Source organism: Anopheles gambiae, chromosome 3 (genome assembly GCF_943734735.2).
Source record: "Anopheles gambiae chromosome 3, idAnoGambNW_F1_1, whole genome shotgun sequence".
NCBI lineage: Eukaryota > Metazoa > Arthropoda > Insecta > Diptera > Culicidae > Anopheles > Anopheles gambiae.
The window spans coordinates 69,675,292-69,692,367 of record NC_064602.1 but is presented as its reverse complement, the minus strand read 5'-3'; the positions used below and the strand labels follow the sequence as shown (position 1 = coordinate 69,692,367).

The 17,076-nt window shown below is 45.6% G+C and overlaps 4 protein-coding genes across 6 annotated transcripts; 2 read left to right on the top strand and 2 right to left on the bottom strand.

The window, feature by feature from the left end:
- Nucleotides 1–32: 32 nt before the first annotated feature.
- Nucleotides 33–1,392, bottom strand: LOC133393770 (protein transport protein Sec61 subunit gamma). Of its 2 annotated transcripts, none has more exons than XM_061660130.1 (2): nucleotides 887–1,392; nucleotides 33–780 (listed from the first exon to the last, which is right to left on the bottom strand). In XM_061660130.1, the coding sequence occupies exon 2, from the start codon at nucleotides 766–768 to the stop codon at nucleotides 562–564; it is 207 nt and encodes a 68-aa protein (XP_061516114.1). In that variant the 5' UTR covers nucleotides 769–780; nucleotides 887–1,392; the 3' UTR covers nucleotides 33–561. The 2 variants fall into 2 exon arrangements, with proteins under 2 accessions (XP_061516114.1, XP_061516115.1); XM_061660131.1 differs by having other exon boundaries at nucleotides 33–813; nucleotides 887–1,070.
- An 84-nt stretch (nucleotides 1,393–1,476) lies between these two features.
- On the top strand, nucleotides 1,477–2,878 carry LOC1271126 (peroxisome biogenesis factor 2). Its single transcript, XM_309872.5, has 3 exons — nucleotides 1,477–1,673; nucleotides 1,747–1,824; nucleotides 1,895–2,878. The coding sequence occupies exons 1-3, from the start codon at nucleotides 1,611–1,613 to the stop codon at nucleotides 2,612–2,614; spliced, it is 861 nt and encodes a 286-aa protein (XP_309872.5). The 5' UTR covers nucleotides 1,477–1,610; the 3' UTR covers nucleotides 2,615–2,878.
- LOC1271127 (DNA replication complex GINS protein PSF1) lies at nucleotides 2,604–3,541 on the bottom strand. Of its 2 annotated transcripts, XM_309873.5 has the most exons (3): nucleotides 3,355–3,541; nucleotides 3,219–3,283; nucleotides 2,604–3,142 (listed from the first exon to the last, which is right to left on the bottom strand). In XM_309873.5, the coding sequence occupies exons 1-3, from the start codon at nucleotides 3,424–3,426 to the stop codon at nucleotides 2,695–2,697; spliced, it is 585 nt and encodes a 194-aa protein (XP_309873.3). In that variant the 5' UTR covers nucleotides 3,427–3,541; the 3' UTR covers nucleotides 2,604–2,694. The 2 variants fall into 2 exon arrangements, with proteins under 2 accessions (XP_309873.3, XP_061516113.1); XM_061660129.1 differs by having other exon boundaries at nucleotides 2,604–3,283; nucleotides 3,355–3,458.
- Nucleotides 3,542–8,945: 5,404 nt separating this feature from the next.
- Nucleotides 8,946–12,169, top strand: LOC1271128 (calpain-7). Its single transcript, XM_061660124.1, has 4 exons — nucleotides 8,946–9,700; nucleotides 9,768–10,396; nucleotides 10,470–11,357; nucleotides 11,432–12,169. Exons 1-4 carry the CDS (start codon nucleotides 9,415–9,417, stop codon nucleotides 11,804–11,806), a joined length of 2,178 nt encoding a protein of 725 aa, XP_061516108.1. The 5' UTR covers nucleotides 8,946–9,414; the 3' UTR covers nucleotides 11,807–12,169.
- Nucleotides 12,170–17,076: the final 4,907 nt, after the last annotated feature.

Sequence of the window (17,076 nt, the reverse complement as noted above, 5' to 3'; positions counted from 1 at the left end):
CGTGCTCTGCACACAAACCAAACAAAAAGGCGTTTCAGTGAAACAATAAATTATTTATTTGTTTTCACAAAATATTCACGCGACGCATGCTACTGAATGGGCGCAGCGGGTCGCAATTGTTTGATTACTTCTAATAACGCACGAAAACAGAATTATTACACTATCATATTGCAGCGAGCACGGGGGGTCAAGGGAGAACGGTTCCGTGAACTCCCCCGGACCGTCCGTAATAGCACGCAGCGGGGAAGCTCCCCTTGGCTGCCCTCCTCAGCTGCCCGAGTAGGTGCCACGATGGAACCAGTTGGCTTCGATGAGTGTGAAGTATCGTGGGGACAGCTCGCTGGGAATCGTATCGGAGAGCAACGGGGAAGAGGGGGAGAGTGGGACACACAGAAAATGGAAACGGGTTGGGTTCTCAGTCGATGAAGTGGGATGTGATCTTAGGCGAGGGGACCGATGCCACCGATTTGCTCGCCTGGACAGAAGAAATGATGCGTAGACAGGGGAAAAAAGGAAACGGCCACAGGCACACACACACACACACGGACACGCACGCACTGCTTATGATCCGACGATGATGTTATTGATCGGGATGTGTATCAGTTTCACGAAGAAACCGATGAATCCCATGATGCAGAATCCGATAGCGGTGGCGATGGCAATCTTCTGGAACTCCCGGCGGTCCGGCTTGGTGCAGCGCTTGATCAGTCGGATCGAGTCCTTGGCGAACGAGCGGCCGGGTTCGTAGAATTTCGTCAATTGATCCATTTTTTGTTGACTCTGCCGGGAGCGTGATAATGGAAGAAAAAAGGGCTAAATTAGTCGCGATCCGAGTGGGTTCCCCCGCTGCCCTTTCCGTGGGGCACACACTTTCACCGTGACCTACCTTTTACGGGGTTTGAGATGTTTTCAGTAACGCGGTGGTGTAGCGCAAGCAGAATTCAAAGACGCAATGAGAGGCGAATGTACGCGTTTCAACAATCTTGGCTGTGGTTTGTGTTCTTTTTTTTCTCTCTCGCCATGCGTCCCGTTTTGATTCCACGTCGGATGCGAAGGGCAAGAAAAGCAGACAACGTCACCATTGGTGGCACACAGGCAATGCTACACGGTCATTCCAAATGATAGTGGATGTAACGGTTTCTTGCAGGGAGTTTTGTATTTTCGTAAAGGATGTGGTGTTATTTGAATGAATTTATGAATCATTTTCGTCCTTTATAATTTTTTTCCATATTATGGTAATGGTTGGAGGGGCAAGAGAGAAGCAAAATGTGGAAAATAGCCCACACTCATAGGCCGTGCATTTTGCCTCCCTTTGAATACCACTGTGATTTGAGATGTCAACAGAACTGACAAGCTCCGTAACGTATGATCCATGTAGGTTTGTGCAAATATAACGCCTAGAGGAAACGGATAAAAAACAAAATATATAATTAGGAAGTTTTAAAAAATTGTGTATGTTATCAAAAAATAGTGCTGATTAAGCGAATAGACTACTAAAAATTTAAAAAAATAATAAACGTTACGCTACGAGGCGTTACATAATTTTGACAGCAATCAGCTGGAATCTACGACAGTAAACCAAAACAAACCCATTCAAAAGGCAAGCCAATATGGGCAGCTCCAACCAAAACACGGGAAAAATTAAAACAAACTTCGTGCCTCGGGTGAATCAGGTAAGGCTATCCATTCAATTACCTACAAATCACATCAATTGTACATTCGCCTGTTCTTTTTTCGCTTCTGCAGCTAGACTCCATACAGCTCGACAATGAAATAACAAACCTCCTCCGCCAGCAGATACAGAACATACTACAGGTCCTACCGGTAAGAGCCCGAATCCGATCACCATCATCATTCCACCATTTCAACTCGTTTCTTTCGTTTCCCCACGCAGCCCGGACTGCTGAGCCACCTTCAGCCGGAGATAAATTTTGTCCTAAACTCAGCCCTTTGGAACTTTTCCATCCGCACACACTATGCCACCTTCGGCCAGCAGATGTTGTCGATCGCGTACGAAAAAGATCAACTGCCATCGGCAAAGCTAGCCCTTCACTACCTCCTCACGACGGTGCTACCGTACGCCAAAGAAAACGCTCAATTTCGCCTAACCAACTGGTCGCGGGTGCAAAAGCTCCTCCAGCTAGCGGAAAACGCACTGGTCCTGTTTAATCTGGTTAACTTTTTCAAGTTTCTCCGCTCCGGTACGCGACCCTCGCTGGTGGATTGTTTGCTGCGCATTAACCACCGCTCGCTGGACGGTGCGAAGCGACGCACGATCGGCTACTCGTACATGACGCGCGAGCTGGTTTGGGCTGGCTTTATGGAGCTGCTCGGATTTACGATCCCGTTCGTGAACTATCACGCGCTGAAGCGAAAGCTGCGCAATTTGCTGCGCATTGAAGCGGCACCCCAGCGGCAGGATGAGCGCGTTGAGCTGACCGCGGACACGAGATGTGCGTACTGCAATGAGCGAGTGATTCTACCTCACCACATGGGCTGCAGGCACGTGTTTTGCTACCTGTGTCTGAAGGGCAATCAGCTGGCGGATGCTGGATTCCAGTGTAATGTGTGTGACTACCGCAGTGAAACGTTCCGGAAGGTTGTTGTATTGTAGGATGGATTTGTTGTGTATTTATAAAAAAGGTTTATGGGTGCTAGGGTGTTCAAACATTCCAGAACAAAAAACGGTTGTCTCTATGTAATGTGTTGCAGGATGCCCTGCCGGATCAACTGTTCGCACTGCAGCTTCGGTAGGTAGTGTTGACTGTTCTTCTTCAGCAGCACTATTTCCCCACTTTCCAGCTCAAACTTTCCGTAGTCGGTCAGGCAGCGTACCTCGATGTAGAGGGATTTCGGCGGTTTGATGTCGTTCGTCAGATTCAACCCGTACCCGTCGTGAATGGAGGCCATGTACTCGGCCAGTATGCGCGAGTACTTGTTGAACCACGCCGATTCCGGATCGTTGATGCAGGATTTGATTTCGGGCGGCAGGATTGGACCGACATGCCAGCGTAGCCGTTTGAGACGAAACAGACGGTTGGACAGGTAGGCCAGGACGCATCGTTTCTGGCGCTTGATGAGATTGTGGCGGTACATGACGAGTGGGAGCAGTTTCCGGTCACCCGTTTCGTTGAACGTTATTCTGTTTGGAGCCAGTGGAAAGCGAGTGTTAGCCAAACTGGAAGAAAATAATGTGCTGCCGTGAAGTAAATTCTTACGCATGTGCATAATTTTCTTGATAGATCTTTGAAATGTCCTCCAGCACAGAACGGACGCCATCATCCTGGAAAATAGGGATTGAAGTTCGGTAAGTTTTATTGAAAAAACACCTGTTTTGTTTTCTGCTGTACGTACGTTAAACGCTGGTATGGGATCAGTTGACCTTTCATACTCTCTAATAAGATCGAATCCTTTATCCGACGACATTTTATTTTGCCAACGAACTTACTGCATTCGGCCGATCACTTTTAGGACAAGAACAAAAAAAAAACAGAAGGGAAAGCGCGGCAAAACATTTGTTATGACAGAAGTACACTGTAAAATGTCAGTTCAAATTAGACAACTTTGCAACCCAATGAACAAAATGCTGTAGTGCCTGACTGAGGCAGCGGTCTAATGTTATTGCGCGCAACATTGTTGCTGACAAAATGTATGCATTTTGACAGCCAGCGCAACTTTGTTGCTTACCCAAGGTGGAATGTAGAGGAGGTGTCTTCTTAGCGTTTGGCATGTTGTCATTTTGAGATTCAATTTGACAAAATACACGGTTAATGGGGACCGAAAACGGCCGCAAAATACCGCGTATCTCGAATTCCCCCCTAAAGACTTCTGTTCTGATTGAAGGTTTTACAGGGTTTTCAATGATATTATTGACATGTTCAGCGAGTTGTTGATTCGTTCGGGCATATAATTGACACTTTCAGCGAGATATTGAATTGTTCGGAAGCAGGCGTTGACAAGTTCAGCAATTCTATAGTGTTGTCATTTGTTTTGTTTACACACTGTGCCGCAGGGTTCAATTTTCCATTCTGAAAAGTCCTAAAAGTAGCTAATAATCATTCCCCAAGCTGTTTAATTCATGAATTAGTTGAAACAAACATATTTTTACGAAAACCGTTTGTTTACCTTCTGATGAGAATGATCCAACTTGCAGTCCAAGGGGTACGAAAGTGACAGCTCTATAGTATCGCCGAACTTGTCAACGCCTGCTTCCGAACAATTCAATATCTCGCTGAAAGTGTCAATTATATGCCCGAACGAATCAACAACTCGCTGAACACGTCAATAATATCATTGAAAACCCTGTATTGCAACTAACTAATCCTTAACTACGTTCATAGACTACTGTGATCTACAACGATTGCTAGATTACAACACCCCCTCTCAATCGCTAACTCCAATTTTGCTTCTGAGATATTCAAATAGGTTTGCATCCAAAGCTTTCGTTAATATATCCGCTTGCTGTTCAGTAGTACTTATCGGTTCAATCTTAACATTACCAGCAGCAACATGGTCTTTAATGAAATGATGTTTAATATCCAAGTGCTTTATCCTTTTGGATTCAGCATTCTTAGCCAGACCAATACAGCCACGGTTGTCTTCGTATATAATAACTGGATCCGATGGTGTTTTGCATTGCAAATCTTCCAAAATACCAGCCAACCAGATTCCTTCGGAAACAGCAGCACTTAGCGCTACATATTCAGACTCACTTGATGACAAGGAGACTGTTGACTGCTTCCGGCTTGCCCAAGATACTGTTGAACCATATACCTTAAACAAGAAACCAGTTACGGATTTGCGATCTTCTGCATCGGACGCCCAGTCAGCATCGACATATCCTTCGAGTGATCTACTTCCTGGATTTTTCTTATAGTGAAGTCCCATAGTAGCGGTTCCTTTAAGGTATCTCATGATACGCTTAAGAGTTTGCCAATGATCTTCCGTTGGTGATTGTTGAAATCGTCCCATGTAAGCTACGGGATAGCACAAATCAGGTCGCACACATAGCATTTGATACATCAAACTGCCTAGCGACTCTCGATATGGCTGTGCAGTATGATTTCCTTTTCGACTCAACTGAAGTCCTTTCTCCATCGGGGTCTTCACTGGATTACATTCCGACATTCCAAATTTTTCTAAAATTTTGTTTGCAGCTGCCTCCTGTGACAGCTTCAGTTCGCCACGATTTCGGTTGTACTCCATTCGCATTCCCAGGAAAAACTTCGTTTGCTCACAATCGGTCATTTCAAATTCATCTGTGAGCCGCCGTTTCAGTCTCTCCATCGTTCGAATATTTCGTCCAACAATCAGAAGATCGTCGACATAAAGCACCAGATAAATTTCATCACCTTTTTCAGTTGAAACGTACAGACAGTAGTCCCGGTTTGATCTACGGAACCCAAACTTCAACAATGACGAATTGAAGCGGTCCTTCCAGCATCGTGGAGCTTGTTTTAGACCATAAAGCGATTTTTTAAGTTTGCACACGATACCTGGTCTAGCCCTCACGCCTTGGGGTACTTCCATGTACAAGTCCTCCTTTAACACTCCGTGTAAGAAAGCCGTTTTGACGTCCATTTGGTGTACGTGTAAGCCACGATGGACGGCAACAGCTAGTACTACTCTAACTGTCGACAGCCTAGCAACGGGTGCAAATGTGTCTTCAAAGTCAATCCCGGGCCGTTGTAGAAACCCTTTGACTACAAGTCGTGCCTTGTACCGGACCTGTTGTCCGGTTTCATCCTCCTTCAGCCGGAACACCCACTTTGTTTTTAGCGGTTTCACACCGGCTGGACACACCGTCAGCTTCCACACATCGTTGACCTTCATGGAGTTTAGTTCATCTTGTACCGCTTGGTACCATCGGTCACGATCCTCACGAGCATTAATGTCGTTATACATTTCTGGAACGTCTGAAGAAAACGGAGGGCCAACAGCACAAGCACTGAATCCGGTAATATAGTCAAGGAACTTACCGGGAAATCTGCGCTCCCGTTCGCTGCGCCTCCTAGACTGTTCGCCACTAGGGCCGGAAGACAAGTCCAGATCTAGATGCGAAGGGAGCGCGGTATCGTCTGCTTCCGCTGCATCTTCATCATCATTACACGATTGGACACCATCGCAGTCAAGTGATTCAGTTGAAGAGTTTTCCCCATATTGCTCGTCTGGATCTTCTTCTTCCGGATGTACATTAACGGCATCCTCGATCACTTCTTCCTCGATTACTTCTTCCCCCTCTTGCTCGTAGGTTAGCGGTACAATTAATTTTCCGTTATTTTGTGTATCATTCGTCCATGGAAAATATGTTTCGTTAAACTTCACATCTCGAGCAATAACGATTTGTTTAGAATCCTTGTCCCATAGCCGATAGCCGTTTGGTGCATATCCGACCATGAATAACTGTCGACTTTTTGCATCAAGCTTCTTTCTTTGTTGATTCGGCACCCATGCAAATGCTTGACATCCAAAGACACGAGCCTTTTCCAGACTTGGCTTTCTTCCATACCATAGTTCAGCAGGCGTAACGTTCTTTGATATCGCAGACGTTGGACTTCGATTTAAGATGAACACAGCTGCTAGCACAGCTTCACTCCACAATGACTTGGGCGCATTCGATCCAATTAACATAGTACGTACCTTTTCGATAAGAGTTCGGTTGAACCGTTCCGCGACCCCGTTCTGTTGCGGTGAGTAGGCTACTGTTGGCTCCACCTGAATTCCCATCGCCTTGTAGTACTTTTGTTGATTATTCGAAAAATACTCACGTCCCTGGTCTACAGTGAGTTTTGAAATTTTCGTACCAAACATCGCAGTCGCCATTGCTGAAAATTCTTTGAATTTTTCAAAGACCTCCGATTTCTTTCGAAGCAAATACACCACAGCAAAATGGGACTGATCGTCTATGAACGAGACGAAGTAGCGATGACCTTCCCACGATGGCGTGTCGATCGGTCCACATACGTCAGAGTGGATACGTTCCAACGGTCGGGTTGCCCTGCCTCTGGCACCATTGAACGGCTCCCGACAGTGTCTACCCAAGACACACACGTCACAAAACTTGAGCTTTTCTGGTTTGAAGCGCACACCCAGAGCAAGGTCTTCACGTATCATAGTAGACATGGCACCTTCACTGATGTGACCGAGACGACGGTGCCAAAGATCAGCATACTCCACTTCTGCTATACTTGCATTAGCCCGTTCAATTTTCAATTCGATAGCGTACAGATTTCCTCGCTGTTTTCCAGTTGCAATTATTTTTCCATTGATTTTCATTATCACTTGCGTTTCTTGAAATATTACATCCACACCAGCTTTCGTTAGCTTTTTCACAGACATGAGGTTTTCTCTTAAAGTCGGCACATACAGAACGTTTTCAGCACTCATCAGAACGCCATGGTTGCTCATTCTGTTAATAACGCCGCTTTCTTTGGCCACGAGAGATTCCCCATTCTTCGCTACATCGATGAAAACTGGCTGTTTCAAGTTTTCCACGGTTGTAAAAAACTTTTTTGAATTTACCATGTGGTCACTAGCTCCTGAATCCAGCAGGAATTGAAGCTGATCACCGGTTTGTACCCTACGTCCGATTCCATCCGCCATGAACACAACTTGTCTTGATTCACTGGCAACGTTGGCTTTCGTTTTAATTCGACAGTCCTTTTTCATATGCCCTTTCTTTCCACAGTTGTGACATTTTCCGTTGAATTTTTCAAAACCGTTCCTATTTCGATTTTTTCCAGCAAATGCAGTAGGCTTCTCCTCAGAATTTTCGATTCTATCCAAGCGCTTGCATTCGTCGCCTAGCAACCGGGTCTTCATTAATTCATATGTTAATTGTGATTCAGGAAGGTTTTCTAATGCCGTCATCAGGGGATCATAGGACTCCGGAAGCGTTAAACTCAAAGCCGAACAGACGTCACTTTCTTCAAGTTTTGATCCGGCCACCCGAAGCTGCCGAACCAGATCCTCAAATTGTTGAAGGTGGGCGCGCAACGATGTCCCTTCCTTCAACTTCAGACGAGCGATCTGGTTCCTTAAGACCATTTGCCTTCCCGAGGATTTCTTGGCGAATGTATTCTCTAGTGCTTCCCACATTTCCTTCGTAGTGGATTTTTCTCGAATACATCCCAAGTATTCGTCAGAAATTAAGCTCACCAGTAGAGATATTGGTGGAACGTCCTTTACCACTGCGTCCCATACTTTCGACGCTTTCAAAAACACTTCGACTCGAAATTTCCAGGTGTCGTAGCCTGTTCCGGAAAACTGCGGTATTCCGTGAACCGCCACTTCTTTGTGCTTGTCGCCCATAACCTAAAGACTTCTGTTCTGATTGAAGGTTTTATTGCAACTAACTAATCCTTAACTACGTTCATAGACTACTGTGATCTACAACGATTGCTAGATTACAACACCCCCTAAGTCGAATCTTGTGATTTCCAGCCAAAATATCACTAATTTTCGTGCAATTTTGCAAGTAGGGGGTGGTTTTAGCCACCAAATTAATTATTTGATATGTTTCTACTGAATTGAACAGTTTTTAACCTTTTCAAATGGTATTTCATATTCGATCAATACGGAAATTATTTGGTATTTCACAGTGGATGTGTCAAATCAGTACAATTTGCTCAAATAACTGTCAAATTTGGAAAACCGCGGATCTCCGAATCCGCGGATTAGAGGTATCGTGTATCTCGGGGACCGCCTGTATATATTATTATTTCAACACTTTATTCAGTAAGTGAATGATAAAAAATAAAATCTGAGCTGTTAATTGCCTTACTTTTTGACGGTATACTATGTCAAATTGAAATTTTGCCAGCTACATTCATAGACCACCTCAGCGATATTCCAAATGCCACAAATGCACTGAACGACCGTTTAGGTAGAGAGCTTGAGTCGTTTAGAACCCGTTTAGTGGTCGTTTAGTGGATTTGTGGCACTTGGGTTTTGACTAGTGGTACAGGCAGGCCTTGACCGACCGACGGTTGTTGTTCCAAATCAGAATAAATTATGCAGCTTTGTCACCGACCCAAACTATCAGGTTAAGTTGAAAATAATTCATACAGTTAAAAATACAGTTTTTATGTTTTAACCCAATTTATCTGAAAATGTAAACTGGGCAATTGTAAAGTGTAGCGTAATTTATGGATGTTCCTAAACAACTGAATTTTGACAGCTTTTCCAGCGTAAACAATAACAATCCCCCAAAGGCGGGTGAGTCACCTGTTTTGCAAATCCATACATCCTCTCCCAGCAAATCCACGACTAAGCCGTATCCGCTCTTTGTTCAAAATCGCCTTTAATCCTTCAGCAAAAAAAAAGAGATTGTGTCGATTGTGTTTTTTCGTATCTGCGATACAACCCCGGCAATTAGTTTGAACATTCTGGGACGGCACCCAGGTCCAGGCTTTGATGACCAGTGAAGGTGAGATACGTTCCATCCTTGGCCGTGCATTGGACGCGGACGAGGCGGGCAGGAAGGATGAAGCGATCGATCTGTACGGCCAGGCGGTGGAGAAAATCCTTCGCCTCGAGGACCGAGAAAAGCGCGAAAAGTTGAACAAATTTGCCAAGCAGGCACTGGACCGCGCGGAGGAGCTGAAGGGCATCCGGCATCAGGCATCAGGGCAGGCCGCACCACAATCCAGTCGTCATTCGCCCACCGTTTTGCAGCCAGTGAAAAGCAGTTCAGCATTAAGTAAGAATCAAGTGTAAAGGAACTGTGTTATTTGAGCTCTTAAATTTTCTTTTCTCTATGGCCGCAGTAAGCCCGTCACGTGCCGGTCCAGCGCTAGAGATTAGCGGAGCTCGCCATGCGTACACGAACGAGGAGAAGAAGGTGCTGGAGCATACGTCCCATATCAATGCGAAAGTGTACGTCCCGTTTATGGATATAGATTTGCTGGAAAAGTTCCACTTCCCGATGCCCTTCACCGACAAGGATGGGCCGCTAGAGTTGGCCCCGAAGCAGAAGCGTGACTTTGTCAGCTGGGTGCGGGTGAGCGAGCTGTGCGAGCAGCCGCAACTGATCGTCGGCGATCATGCGGACTTTTACAGCATCCGGCAGACGGTCGTGTCGGACTGTAGCTTCGTTGCGTCGCTGGCGGTCGCGTCCCAGTTCGAGAAGAAGTTCCGCCGGCGCATCCTCACCTCGATCATCTATCCGCGCAACAGCAAGGACGAGCCGATCTACAATCCGAGCGGCAAGTACACGATACGCATGCACGTGAACGGCATACCGCGGAAGGTCGTGATCGACGACTATCTGCCGCTCGGCCGGTACAACCAGCTGCTGTGCTCATACTCGAGCAACAAGAGCGAGTTCTGGGTGTCGCTGCTGGAGAAGGCGTACATGAAGCTGATGGGTGGGTACGATTTCCCCGGCTCCAACAGTGTAAGTCAATGAAATCGTTCCCTAAGTTGACCTGAGGAGTGATCTTGAGCGGGGGGTTTCCTTTGCCTTTCAGAACATCGATCTGCACGCACTGACGGGATGGATACCGGAGCGGGCGCTGGTGAAATCGGACGAACCGGACTTTAACGCGGACGCCGTGTTTAACCGGCTGCAGGAAGGGCTTAGCATGGGCCGCTGTCTGGTGACGGTGGCAACGGGCGAGCTGACGGATGCGGAAGCCGAACGGACCGGGCTGGTTTCAACGCACGCCTACGCCGTGCTCGATATGCGCGAAGTGGATGGCGTAAAGCTGCTGCAGCTAAAGAACCCCTGGTCCCATCTGCGGTGGCGTGGTAACTACTCCGAGCTGGATGTGGTGCACTGGACGCCGGAGCTGCAGCGCACACTCGGGTACGATCCGAAGCTGGCGGCGACGTACGATAATGGGGTGTTCTGGATCGACTATCGCTCGATCATGAACTTTTTCGACGTGTTCTACCTGAACTGGGATCCGGCACTGTTTCAGTACACGTACTGCATTCACCAGGCGTGGAGTGCGGGCATTGGCCCGACGAAGGACGCGTACAACGTGGGCGACAATCCGCAGTTTAGCTTGACGGTGCCGGCTGGCCGTGGCTCTGTTTGGATACTGCTTACGCGTCACATCACGAGCATCGAGGACTTTAGGGAAAACCACGAATACATCACCGTGCTGGTGTACAACAGCAATGGCAGGCGCGTTTACTATCCTACCGATCCGCCACCGTACATCGACGGGGTGCGCATCAACAGCCCGCACTATCTGTGCAAGATCCGGCTCGATCCGGGCGCGGAACGGCGCTACACGCTCGTGGTGTCGCAGTACGAAAAGACGGCCACCATCTACTACTCGCTGCGGGCGTACAGCAGGACCAGGTTTGAGCTGAAACCGCTCGGGCCGCAGTACACGACGGTGGAAAATGTAAGAATTACTCTTTTAGAGAGGGCGGTTTTATTGGCTATCTTTATCAACAATTAACGTTTTCGACATTTTAGCTGAGCGGCGAATGGAAGGGACGAACGGCCGGTGGCTGCCAGAACCATCCGCTCACGTACAAAAACAATCCACTGTACCGGCTGCACATTGGACCGGCCGATACGAGCGATCTGGTGATTGAGCTGCGCGGCCCGAAGGTGTACCAGGTGGGGCTGGAGCTGACGGTGGTGTCGCTGGCGGATGAGACGGTAACGGCACCGTTTGTGTCGCAAAAAACGGGCGTCTACCGGTCGGGCTTCTGTGTGCTGGATCTGGCCGGTATACCGGCAGGCGTGTACCAGGTAAGGCCGTCCACCTTTCTGCCCGACCAGGAGTCGCCCTTCTTTCTCAAGGTGAAATCAACGACGAACGTGGTGATAGAGAAGCTGGCGTAGGGCGGAGGGGGCACTTTGTTGTTTGTTTGTTTGTTTGTTGGTGTGTAAAGCAGTTGGTTTGGAAAGTGAAAGATTCAGTACAGGATTTGGCAGGATGATTTATCTACTGTTTCGCAAATATTTGTGAATTAGTCTCAGGATTCAGAAGACAGCCAATATTTGATAAGCAGTTCAAACAGACCGTCTGTCCAGGACAATTTGCAACATAGGAGACTGCAAATCCAATGTCAGTTAGCTATATCTGTGCCTACTTAGTGGTGCACAAGGAGACATGTGAACATCAAACAAGAAGTTTGTGGCGAAGACCGTGATCGCAGAATGCGTTTTATTGAATAAATAATGCTTTACATTTGCCAAGAGTTACAGTAGTGTACCGATTTAGTTGTTTATTACTCTCTAGTTAAAATGGCCCGGTTGCAGGGCTACGTAACGTTTATTCGGAGGCATATAAGAATTGCACTTAAATTAACCATTTTGTTTTTTGTTCCTTTGTAAAAGATTTTTTTGTGTGCCTATATGATTTATAACATTCATTGCAGCATATAGATGAAGTCTTACTTGTCTTTTATTTAATATTCCATAAAATAAATTGTGAATGCTGTACCTGTTGGAATAAAAATTTTATTAGTCAAAATTTACACGGTTTGCGATAAATTTACCATTTCTATCGGATCAGATGTTCCAGGTAATTTCAAGTCCCTTGGTATCTTGGCACAAGCCTTATCGAAACCTGGGAATGTCGTTAGCCGTAAACAGGTATGACTCTACGCCGATGCGGAGCAGTATTTTCTGTGAACTCTCTCCGCTTTTCAGCATCTTGTACAGTCTGGGTTGGCTGCACTATTGATGGTAGGTGCAACACTCCAAACTCGGAACCGACCGGAGCTTTCCGGAGCTGTCGGAGCCGCCCGTTGGAGCTGTTGAAGCCATTCGGAGCCGTAGGAGCCGTCCGGAGCTGTAGGAACCGTCTGGCGTTGTCGGAGCCGACCGGAACTATTCTGAATCGCTTCAAATCCCCGGTATAAGCGATAGAATCTAATACAAAATTAGGAGCTAATGAGTTTAAAAAAATGTCTTCTTCATTTACTGCACTGCAGATTTTTTTAACAATACATGGTTTAAAACTGTTTGTTAAGACCTTGGGACACTTTTTAAATTTAATTTGTAAAAATACGCCTTCACTCTTTTTTTAAACTGTTTTATTTGATAAAAATATAAAAAGAATAATTATGCGTTTCCAGTAGACTGATGACTCAAGGGTTATACGTGTAAACAATGTATTACACCGCTTAAATTTGAAGCGCTTTAGAATACCTCCGACAGTCATAACGGTTCCGATCGGCGCGGACGGCTCCTACAGCTCCGGACGGCTCCAGCTGCCGACTAGCGGAATCGTCGGTTTTATTTAGCTGGAATTGGAGCGGGAATAGCAACGCTCTGAAGCAATTCCAAGACGTGGGTGCATTTCCGATAATCCATCACTAGTCTGAACACGCATGTTTTCCCGCAAACACAATAACTTAAATTTGGACGTTGGTACCAAGCGGAACGATTGGCAGTATCTGTCGGAAGTCGCCACATACCAGCATCACCTTCCTAAAACGTTCTGCAGGGCGCGATCGAGGGCGCGAGGTTCTAGAGCAGTGATGTCAAACTCAGTTGACCACGCGGGTCAAAATGCTACTTAAAATAGTAGCACGGGCCGCCACCTAGTTTTTATGTGAAATTATATGATACATACATCGGATTATTAACAGATCTGTTCATTCCATCTTTGGGATAACAGTTATGTTACAACACTCAAAACTTTAATGCAAAATTGATGTTATTACATTTAAGAAACGTTTTACTAAAGAACGTCAGTGGGAGTTCATTTTCAATTGGCCATAGACCTCCGATATTTTGAAATTTCATACCAGCTAACAAGAATTAGTATGCAAAACTAATGGCAATAACTGTCCATGACTAAGCAGGTTGGCTTAACAATTGCAGAATTTTATGGTAATATTGGTATGATTTTAAGTATCAATATGGTTGAGCTGGCATAGATTGTGAACAGCATTTACGTACTTTAAAATCTATTAAACTCCATGGAAATCCCCTTTTATTATGGCGACTAAAATCAGAGCTGAAAGCCCACCTGTGTAATTTAGTCTAGTCATCTTGAGGCAGTACTCATGGAAAGTTTAAAGCCTCATGGAAGATTAAAGCTGATTTCTAAACGTTATGCAAAAGTATAGTGTTCTAAGCAGCAACCGTGCCTAACAAGGGGTTCGGTCTGATACTTTCCCCCCTAAAATATTCTCAAAAATTGTCAGAGCTACCGTTTTTTATTCCTGATGGATGACCAATTTTGTTAATGCCTCTAAGTCTTACAGAAACTGCTCTTTGGGTCACCCCAGTACCCTGGGTGATAGCTGTAAAATCTTAGAGGCGTTTACCGTACCTTTTTAGTCTGATCAGTGAATCAGATCAGACTGATGCTTACGCGCAAGCATTTTTCCACTAAAACGACGGTAAGGAATAAAATTGACAAAAACGCACACACAACCTTTCAGCTTGATGTTAAAGTAGCAAGTGTTTATTAACAATAAAAAATGTCTTAAATTCTATTTTACTTTCTTGGTTAACCCGATTTTCCGGGGTTTTTCGCTGTTTTTGCCTGGATCGCTGGTCTCCTTTCTTTTCCGCAATTACCAAGGATGTAACGTTCGCCCGCCTTATCCGTTGTTTCGCATGAAGTTTTTTACCGCGATTCTTTTTCCCTGCTTGTTTTGTTTTATTGATTTACGCTGTACTAATGTTCGTCGTGTGCGGGCGTGGGTTGTTTATGCTATTTTTCGTGGATGGATGCATGGATCGCTTGTGATCATAGCCCGTTGTTTTATTGCACCGAGTTGTGCGTATGCAGATCGCGTTGTGCTTGTTTCGTACCGTCGAAAAGGATATTGTTTATTTAGGATAGCGATGAGCCCTGAGTAGAATAATTTACGCTAGTCTGAACTGTAAAGCACCCGGAACCGACGGAACCGCAGCTGAACTGGTCAAGAATGGTGGTGCACGACTAGAAAACGAGATTCATCAAATTGTTACTGAGGTGTGGGATAGCGAATCGATGCCTTGTGATTGGAATCTCGGCATCATCTACCCCGTATACAAGAAGGGAGACAGGTTGGACTGCAACAATTACAGGGGTATTACGGTGTTGATTACCGCCTATAAAATATTCTCACTGTCCCGTCTTGTCCCGCCTTCAAAGAGATAGTCGGAAACTATAAAAGAGGATTCCGAAACGGAAAATCAACCACTGATCAGATCTTCACCATGCGGCAGATCTTGGAGAAGATGGCTGAATACAGAAACGACACATACCATCTCTTCATAGACTTCAAAGCCGCATACGATAGCATAGCCAGGGTAAAACTGTACGACGCTATGAGCTCATTTGGAATCCCGGCCAAACTGATAAGGCTAGTTAGAATGACTATGACCAACGTCACATGCCAGGTGAGGGTGGATGGAAAACTCTCAGGACCTTTTGCTACCACCAAGGGTCTGCGCCAGGGGGACGGGCTTGCCTGTCTCCTATTCAACTTGGCGCTAGAGAGGGCCATCCGCGACTCGAGGGTGGAGACTACGGGAACCATCTTCTATAAGTCAACCCAGATCTTGGCATACGCTGATGATATATACATCATTGGTCTACGGCTCTCCTATGTAGCAGAAGCCTACCAAGGGATCGAACAGGCGGCAGAGAACCTCGGATTGCAGATAAACGAGGTAAAGACCCAACTGACATCAGCGGGCCTACCAATAAATAATCAGAATCTACGTAGGCGTGACGTACAGATAGGTGAACGCACTTTTGAAGTCGTCCCACAATTCACCTATCTTAGGTCAAAGGTCAGCAACGACAATAGCATGGAAGCTGAGTTGCGCGCAAGGATGCTGGCTGCCAAACGGTCATTTAACAGCCTGAAAAATCAGTTCACCTCAAAGAACCTGTCGCGACGGACGAAGCTGGGACTATATAGTACCTATATAGTTCCGGTACTCACATACGCTTCTGAGAAATGGACACTGTCCAAATCTGACGAAAACTTCTTAGCCGCGTTCGAGAGGAAGATGCTCAGAAGGATACTTGGCCCCGTTTGTGTGGAAGGACAATGGAGGAGCCGATATAATGACGGCTCTAATGAGCTATAATGAGCTATACGAGATGTACGGCGACCTCACTGTCGTACAGCATATTAAGCTCGCCAGGCTCCGGTGGGCTGGACATGTTGTACGCATGGAAACGGACGACCCAGCTCGTAAAGTCTTTTTAGGCCGTCAACAAGGAAAGAGGCATGGTAGGCCCAAATTGAGGTGGCAAGATGGCGTGGAGGCGTCCATTAAGGCCGGGATAACGGACTGGCAGACGAAGGCACGAGACGGTGAGCGGTTTCGGACTCTCTTGAGGCAGGCCAAGACCGCAAAGCGGTTGTAGCGCCGGATAAGTAAGTAAGTAAGTCTGAACTGTTGATTATTCTGTGTTATACTGTTGCATGTTTGTTCTGCTGCATTCGTTGGTGAAATCTGAACTTATTTATGATACGCATGCTCGTACAGCGTTTCCTGTCCATGTTTTATTATTTTGAGCAAATACAAAAAGACGGCTTGCGACGTATGTTGATTTTACGAAATCTTTCCTTATCTTCCTTAACGTTTCTTTCTACCTTAAATTCGTAACTGACCGTTAAGTCTGAAAATGTGATCGTTGTGAAATTGAATTGAATTAAATGAAATTGAATTAAATGAAATTTATAAAATTAAAAGAGTCGCGTTCGCAACAATAGCTTAAAATTAAAAGTAACAATATTGTTTGTAATTTACAATTTTTAATGTCTTTTTTACGGGCTACATTTTTTTATGTTAACAATTAATGCATTGGAAAGGGATTATTACGAGAAAAAAAGAATTTGCATTGTTTTTGTAACACTTTCGCTGATGTGTTCGCAATTCAATGCTCGATTACATAAAAACAAACATTTATAGTTTTTGTTCTATATTTCAGTTTTTGGGAATTCTTATCTTTTTTTGCACACACATGCATAGGGACAAGAAAGAAGAAAACACCGATAATGTTTGCTGACGATTAATGGTCTGACAGTAAGTAGAGAAAATGTTGAAGCTGAAATCTCTTCTGAGTTCAGGTGTCTCGAATGGTCGGACATTCACGGTAGTAGCAAAATGCAAAATTTTGGCTCAAGCGGTTGCAGGCCACGCCG

Excerpts from the sequence above, each read along its gene's own strand:
- LOC1271128 (XM_061660124.1), top strand. The coding sequence starts at position 9,415 with ATGACCAGTGAAGGTGAGATACGTTCCATCCTTGGCCGTGCATTGGAC. Across the intron at positions 9,701-9,767 it reads GAAAAGCAGTTCAGCATTAA|TAAGCCCGTCACGTGCCGGT; the intron begins GTAAGAATCAAG and ends CTATGGCCGCAG. Across the intron at positions 10,397-10,469 it reads ATTTCCCCGGCTCCAACAGT|AACATCGATCTGCACGCACT; the intron begins GTAAGTCAATGA and ends TTTGCCTTTCAG.
- LOC1271127 (XM_061660129.1), bottom strand. The coding sequence starts at position 3,389 with ATGAAAGGTCAACTGATCCCATACCAGCGTTTAAC. Across the intron at positions 3,284-3,354 it reads ATCCCATACCAGCGTTTAAC|GATGATGGCGTCCGTTCTGT; the intron begins GTACGTACAGCA and ends CCTATTTTCCAG.
- LOC133393770 (XM_061660130.1), bottom strand. The coding sequence starts at position 768 with ATGGATCAATTGACGAAATTCTACGAACCCGGCCGCTCGTTCGCCAAG.
- LOC1271126 (XM_309872.5), top strand. The coding sequence starts at position 1,611 with ATGGGCAGCTCCAACCAAAACACGGGAAAAATTAAAACAAACTTCGTG. Across the intron at positions 1,674-1,746 it reads TCGTGCCTCGGGTGAATCAG|CTAGACTCCATACAGCTCGA; the intron begins GTAAGGCTATCC and ends TCGCTTCTGCAG. Across the intron at positions 1,825-1,894 it reads ACATACTACAGGTCCTACCG|CCCGGACTGCTGAGCCACCT; the intron begins GTAAGAGCCCGA and ends TTCCCCACGCAG.